The sequence below is a fragment of the Mya arenaria genome, chromosome 1, assembly GCF_026914265.1.
Source record: "Mya arenaria isolate MELC-2E11 chromosome 1, ASM2691426v1".
Classification (NCBI taxonomy): Eukaryota; Metazoa; Mollusca; class Bivalvia; order Myida; family Myidae; genus Mya; species Mya arenaria.
In genome coordinates, this window is record NC_069122.1 from 31,694,552 (window position 1) to 31,702,133 (window position 7,582).

At 37.7% G+C, this 7,582-nt stretch overlaps 1 protein-coding gene across 1 annotated transcript; it reads left to right on the forward strand.

Moving 5' to 3' along the window:
- Positions 1-832: 832 nt before the first annotated feature.
- On the forward strand, positions 833-5,934 carry LOC128237301 (17-beta-hydroxysteroid dehydrogenase type 6-like). Its single transcript, XM_052952692.1, has 5 exons — positions 833-1,284; positions 1,719-1,980; positions 4,129-4,292; positions 4,866-4,971; positions 5,281-5,934. Exons 1-5 carry the CDS (start codon positions 942-944, stop codon positions 5,369-5,371), a joined length of 966 nt encoding a protein of 321 aa, XP_052808652.1. The 5' UTR covers positions 833-941; the 3' UTR covers positions 5,372-5,934.
- The last annotated feature ends 1,648 nt before the right edge of the window (positions 5,935-7,582 follow it).

Below are 7,582 nucleotides of genomic sequence, written 5' to 3' on the forward strand. Positions count from 1 at the left end.
CACTTTGATACACCTAGAATAATCTCCGGTAATGAAAACAGGAATTCAAATTTCCTTTCCAGTATGGCCATGTGTTCTTCTATGTCCTCTCCTATATAGGTAGCACTAAAACTTAGGGACATCAAACACTCATATTGTTCCTTAATAATGGATAATAAGGGTGTGATAACTAGCACCTGACAATCCCCATCGTTTCCCCCACTAGTCTCCATAAACAAAACCACGTCAGTCCTTTCTAACAATTTACTTAAAACATCAACTTGAAGCGCTTCAAACTTGCCAATACCAAATAAATCACACTCTTTAGAAATATCACACATGGAGGACGCCATTTTGAAAGGTAATCCAAACCATAGATGTAAAACGAAATTTCATTGGCTAGATTTTCGGCGAAGTTGGGCTGTACTACGGAGAAATTTCCTTGCAGGGACTTGCAGAACCAATGAAACTGCCTCATTCAATATTCATGATTACGAGATTTTCCTAGCCAAATGGCCCACGGTACACTAGCGTAGAAGTGTATTTGGGGTATCCGACGATGTTCAAACCCATACCCACAGTCGCCTACAAACGCCATTACATGCACATTTTCGGTTACTCGCTATAATGTAATTGAGCGCTTGTAACTTTCATGACGATATGCTTTTATTACGAATAAAAATGCAAACTCAAACAGGAACCAGTCTAGTGACGAACTGCTAAGGAATGTCCGAAAGCTGACGGTAAGAAACGGCGCATGCGTGATCAAGACGATTAACACGGCGCATGCGCAAGCCTATTGCACCAGGGATAGTTTTGACACAATTCATATATGCACTGATGCACCCGCGCAATCAATACTTAACAAACGACCTTGTTTTAAAAGCATACACTGATAATGAGTGATAAAACACGTAACAAGTAATACGGATCATAGAAATATACTTTATACTATTACAACAATGAGCTGGAGTTGCTTATTGTCAAGTTATTCTTTCTTTGGCTTTGTATTGCTGTGCTTGTATCTTTTTATTAAATCCTACAGATTTAAGCAGAAATTAGCGAGTTTTAAAGACAGATATGTACTAATAACCGGATGCGACACAGGATTCGGAAACAAACTAGAGAAACGCTTGGACGTGCTGGGTTTCAAAGTTTTTGCAGCGTGTTTCACACAGAATGGAGTGGAGGATTTATTATCAACCTGCTCTAAGAACGTATTTCCTCTCCGAATGGACGTTACAAACGATGACAGTATAAACAGGACGGTGGAAGAAGTCACAAATCTCCTACCTGAAAAGAAGGGTAATAGATTTCAGTAACTATTTGAGGGCAAATGTGTAGTAGTTGGTGTGCGTAAACTGGTGAATGAACGGATGCCTTCTAGCTTGGCTTAGGTTATTACTAGCAACTGAACGCACCTACGATGGCTAATTTAATATAACTGTCTTAGTAAATAATACATAATTTACCGTAGGCAAACAACAAAACAATAATGTACGTTTCCGGTGGTTGTGGTGGTGATGATGATGATGATGATGATGATGATGATGATGATGATGCTGTTAATGATGATGATGATGATGATGATGATGGTGGTGGTGGTGGTGGTGGTGGTGATGATGATGATGATGATGATGATGATGATGATGATGATGATGATTAGGAGGAGGAGGGGGAGGCGGGGGAGGAGAGGTGGGATGAAAAGTTTTTCATTTATTATATATTTCTTCCCTAAGGCCTATGGGCGGTGGTAAACAACGCGGGAGTCTTGGGAACCACGTCGGGTCCAACGTTCTGGGCGACACGGGCTGACTACGACAACGTCCTAGCCGTCAATCTGTACGGGGTGGTACTGGTCACCAACGCCTTCATGCCGCTCATTATGAAGGAGAAGGGAAGGGTGGTGAACATATCCAGCGTCCTCGGAAGGTTTGCTTTCTCGAACGCGCCGTACGCGGTTTCCAAACATGGCGTCGAGGCGTTCTCTGATAACTTGAGGTAAGCAGTAGTGAAGTCAGCTCCGTCATAACACTCTTGACACATATTTTACATATATTTCTTCTTAATGTACTTAATCCCGTAGTCTACTCGTTTGTCCATGTAACAGAATAGTATCCAATCGTTTTCTCAATACTCATATTATGATCGACGTATGCTTTTCTAGGTAAGCCATCGATCATTAGAATGCAAACATGTGTCATTGCATTTAATATATCAACATCAAGAGTATTTTCTATGTTTCTATGTCTAAATTAATAAACCATTTAATACTCTTTATAGCACCAAAGTTTTAAATAACACCATAATGACGCTTCTATTATGATATGGTATGAAGGAAAACAAACAAAACTTTACTACGACTAAATAGAATAGCCTTAAAAGGGCTGTCTCACGTATGATAAAATAGTGAAAAAAAGTAGACGAAAACTGACATAAACTTGGCATCGATGTGTACAATGCATTGAAACTTACTAACTGAAGTACCACATAGTTTACAATTTATTTTAGTTAAGCAGTTATTTCGTATTTTTCCATTTAAAAAAAGATTATTGGGTATGTCTACCAGGTAGAATTCATTCCTTATGCGTGATTGGCTAGTCATTGTTATCACGTGATATTACCGAGGTAGGTGTATAGCTTAATTATGTCACCCGATTAGAATAAGCATTTGTAGCTCAGTGAGTAAGACGCTGAACTTCAATTTTGGCGACACGGGTTCGAACCCGGTCTCCGGCACATATTTTTTTACATTTTGGTACTTTTTTACAATTATGATATCAAAGCGTTACACATTCTAGTAGATAATTGTCCTGAGATTCGTTACAGAAAAAAACTTTTTCTGGTGCCAATCTGTGACACAGTCCCTTTAAAAACAGACTGTCATAACTGTCTGAAGAAAAAAAACTCTCGGTCAAATCTTTAAAAAAAAAACGAACTTAACATTTCAATAAATTTAAAATGAAACTTTATCAGTAGCATTGTTTGCCTAAGATGGAAACCTTAAACCTTAAATGGAAATGGATGTTTGCTATCACTCACTTAGATATTTTAAATATATCGTTACAGATAAGTTACATCTGTTACACGTATACTAGTCTTCTAAAGCATTCTCTCTTTATGTTAAATGATAAAGTATTAAACTAGGACACTATCTTTATCAGTAAGCATATCATAAACATGAATATATTTACATGAGTTAAACATGATGTTAAAAAATTCAAACATAAAAAATCTTCAACAGTACTTATTCGTAAATGAATAGTTCGCCCTTGATTATTTGAGTGTTTTTTTGTTTTAATCAAGTTTAGTATAAAGGTGTATAATAAAAAGACGTAAACTAAACCAAATTTTATTCGAAGACAATATATGAAACGACACTATTTTACTAATCAGTCTGTGTACAATTTCATGGAGTTATAAAACAAAACAAGAAATAATAAAAGTATCTTTGTTTACTTAAAAAGTTGTTTTGTTCACCCTCAACCGTTATTTAAACATATTGCTTTTATTAGGAAACTTCTGTTTCATATTTCATATTCTGTTTTGACAGTTCATCCACCATGGTTGTTTTTATACATATATAATGGTTACGATACACACGTCTGATTAACTATGTGTTCTGTTCTGTTCAGCTGCATAACCAAAATAACTGTAAAAATGTTAAAAAAATCATATTTAGTAAGGTTCGTAAGTACAGTAAACAATCAATACATGCTTTATAAGCTTTATATATATTACATTCCAATGATAAGCGCATTCGGGACACCGTGGCCATCCCATCGAAAACAACCTCGGATGTATATGGACAATTCACAATGTTAGAAATCTAAACATTTTACTATGTTGCAAGTAGATCGATGAGTTATTTCAAAATAGCAGTTACACCTTAAAACTTTACCCTGGGATATCTTTATATTTATGCAGTAATTAACTTCACTGGCAATCAATTTGAACTCAGTAACACAAAATACACGTTAAACACTACCATTAATTAATACTATGATACAAAAAAAATACGATTTACTTCTACTGATGTACCGACAAACATCCGACTTCGTTTTCGATGGAAAATGGCCGAGGTGTTCCGAATGATGATAAGCGTCGACGCTAAGAAGAAGCAGAATATATCTATATGTACGTATTCAGGAGGGACGTTTACAAGATGGGAGTGACAGTCCACATGTTGGAGCCCGGCATCATCAAGACGCCCCTCGTAAACATTGAGGCTCAGAAGAAAAGAACCGAGCAGAAACTGAAAACACTGCCAATGGTCTGGAAGAAAGACTTGCCATCAGACATCGAGGACATAAGTACACATTGGACGTTGTTATGCCTTCGATAAGTAAAAATCCTTGAGTATGGATTTTGACAGACCTTTTTTTTTGAAAGAGGCGAACACTCACATACCGTTTAGTCTCAAATAGCCAGTGTGTACCTGTCTGATGTATAAACGGAGTGTATACGATAAATAATAATATCCTGGATTTCTTTGAATAAGTTTAAGTTTTTTTTTTTAACTTTACCATGTTGAAGCTCTATATTAATGAATATAAAGTGTTTATGTCCATTATTGAAATATAATTAAAGCAGATTAAATTGTAAGAGCTAGAAACAACACGAGCCAATAGCAAAAACATTTTTAAAAAATCGGGTAAACGGCACAGATGAAATGATAGAAGGTGAACCCCGTATCGCATCGTACTATCACTTTTGCGGGTCAAGTGCGATGGTGGATAACATCGAGGGTTACAGTGAACATTGTAGCCCGCTAAAGTCTTCTATATATTGTGCAGGAAATAAAAGGAGTAAGATAGAATTATATTTAATATCAAACTCTACAGTTTATTCCCGTTACTTAATTTTGCCGTCAATTTATTTTCCAGTGGTCAAGAAATTCTCAGACTTAGTGGACAAGTTGGGCAGCAGTAACCTTGACCTCGTTGTTGACGCCTACGAACACGCCATCACTGCAAAGTACCCTAAATACAGGTGCATATATAGTTAATTCAATGATTTATTCCTAGCTTTGATTGCTAAGTAATCAAAGCAAGTACCCTATATCATTATAAAATACAAACGCGTATGAAGTTATTTAGATTATTAAATCCAAGCTTTCATTGCCCAGTAATTAAGACTAAAACATTGAATCATAATAAATACGGGTGCATATGTACTGATTCCAATCATTTAGTCAAAGTTTTCATTGTTTACAACAACTTATAGCGGTCATATAAGTATATACCCTATACCCCAAATAACTTTTAATTCGTCGTTAACATGTGATATATTTTGTTACAGATATGTGGTAGGCTGGGACGCCAACTACATCTTTCGCCCTCTTTGGATGGTGCCAGAATGGCTCAGCGACTTCCTTTTGCCCTGGCTTTAAACAACATCAATATATAACGCTATAAATAAGTGGTTATCAATTAACTTACGTATTCGACGCGATACTTGAACAAGAATATGGTTCTAATCCATTGCAATTGACGACAATACATATCAAAACTCGCATACCGGCTAAAACATATTTATGCCGTTTTGAGTGGCCCGCGAGTGAATGCGGTGGTTTTGTTTTTGCACCGAAAATGGCGAGTAATAGGCTTTACCAAGGATGTCCCGGGGGTGCGGGGACGGATATTCCGCGGGGATTTTACCAGTTATTAGTCCCCGAAGGGCGTGCATTTCACCTTGGATTGGCTGAACCAAAGTCAAATTCCCCGCTTTTCCCCGGACCTTTGGGCGAGGGGGGGATGTTGTGTGAAGGTTACCATTGACTGGTGCATAACCATTTTCAATGGTTGTCGAAACTCGCCCTAATACGACAATGCCAAGCATTTATTAAACTAAAGGTGGTTTCCATTTTATTTTCGTTTTACATTTACTGTGTTTGAAAATTATTTTTGGAATTACTATTATATATATTTTGTATGCCCATGCTAGCCTATTAAATTCTTTGACCACTTTGTACGCTTTGTTATTACATTTGAGTTTAATCTGTCGGATTAAATGATAATTTTATTTTTGGAAACCAGCACTCGTCAAACCGGAAGTGTTTTGTTCACATTTCGGAAGCTTATCACCAATTTTTCTACAATCTGAAGTAAATCCTGTTTGATGTACAGGGTGGACAGTCGCAAGAAATGACCCTTTACAGCCCAATGTAGCTCATTCTTAGCCTCATAGCAACATGTCTTTACAGGAGGGGATGTTCTAACCCTGTGACCAGGATCTACCCTACAAGCTCATGTAATGACTACATCCTTATGACTTTTTTTAAACCATTTATACCACCAAAAGCTCATTATTTAGGACCACCATCTGTACCAAGTCTAATCCAAACTGACTTTGATTGTCAAATAAACCAAGGTCCGTGCAACCTCTAAATATCCCTGCCAGGTACGTGGAAAAGCGTGCTAGTGATATAATACCATCCACTCTGTTGCTTGTAGTAATTGCGCAAAAGTACTTAACAGTCTGCATGAACATGAATAACCAATTCGCTGCAAGGAAGGACCGGAAGTCGAGCCCCCGTGGTGGAGAAGCGATTATAACCAAAGCCATCTTGGATGCATCTGAGATTGATATAGAGTCTAGTGCTGAGTTTGTAGCCGCTACCATACCATGCTCAAGCCTTAAAACTCAAATTATAGTATGAGCGGTCTATTTATACCTTATATCTACTTGGACACCATGGAAGAACTGCGTAGATGCCTCAGATCTTTCTCGAGCAGCCATACTAAACATACACTTTTTGTCAGTAGGGATGCCAATCTGCCCGACACACACTGGTCTTCAAATTCTGTTTCAACCAACAGATACCATATTCCAATAAACAGCTAACTTATTAAAACATTGCTAGACATTTTATGCGAAAAAATGTCGACTTTCCATCGCGTCTTTACAACATCCTAGACATATTCGCCACAAACAGACCTTCATTTTTACATAAATGCACTAGACCCTCGGCTCAAGTGACTATGCCAATGGTCTGACCGATACCAACGTCATACCATCAAGAAAAAGAACATATACCCGATCTTATTCACCTTATAAATCAGCTGCCTTGAATTGCAGGGTACCCTACCGACATAATTTTCACACATTGTGGAAAGCATTCAAGAAGGCGTTCACTGCTGCTATATGTAAGTTTGTCCCGTCCAAGATGACATCAGCTCACTACAACCAGGAAGAAACGTGCCTACAATAAAGCCCGACGATCCAGTAAAAGAAAAGATTGGGACTTAAAGGGATCCAACTCACCACGAAAAGGGAATGCAAGAAAGCCCACAACCAGTATATCAGCGATCTTGCGTCAGACGACAAATCCAAGATGTTTTACACCTTTGTGAAAAGTAAAACGTGTGACAGCATGGATGTTGCGTTATCCATGAGTGATGGAATGAACCACATTGATGCGATCATAAAGGCAGAACTACTGACCAAGCAGTTCTTGTCAGTATTTACCTATGAGAGTGATACAACGATACTAGAACTCTGATGCCCATTCTATTAAAGTTACTAAATATGGAAATTGCTTCAAGTCTCAACCTCACAAAGCTACAAGACCTGACTCTCGAATCCTGAAAGAAATAACACC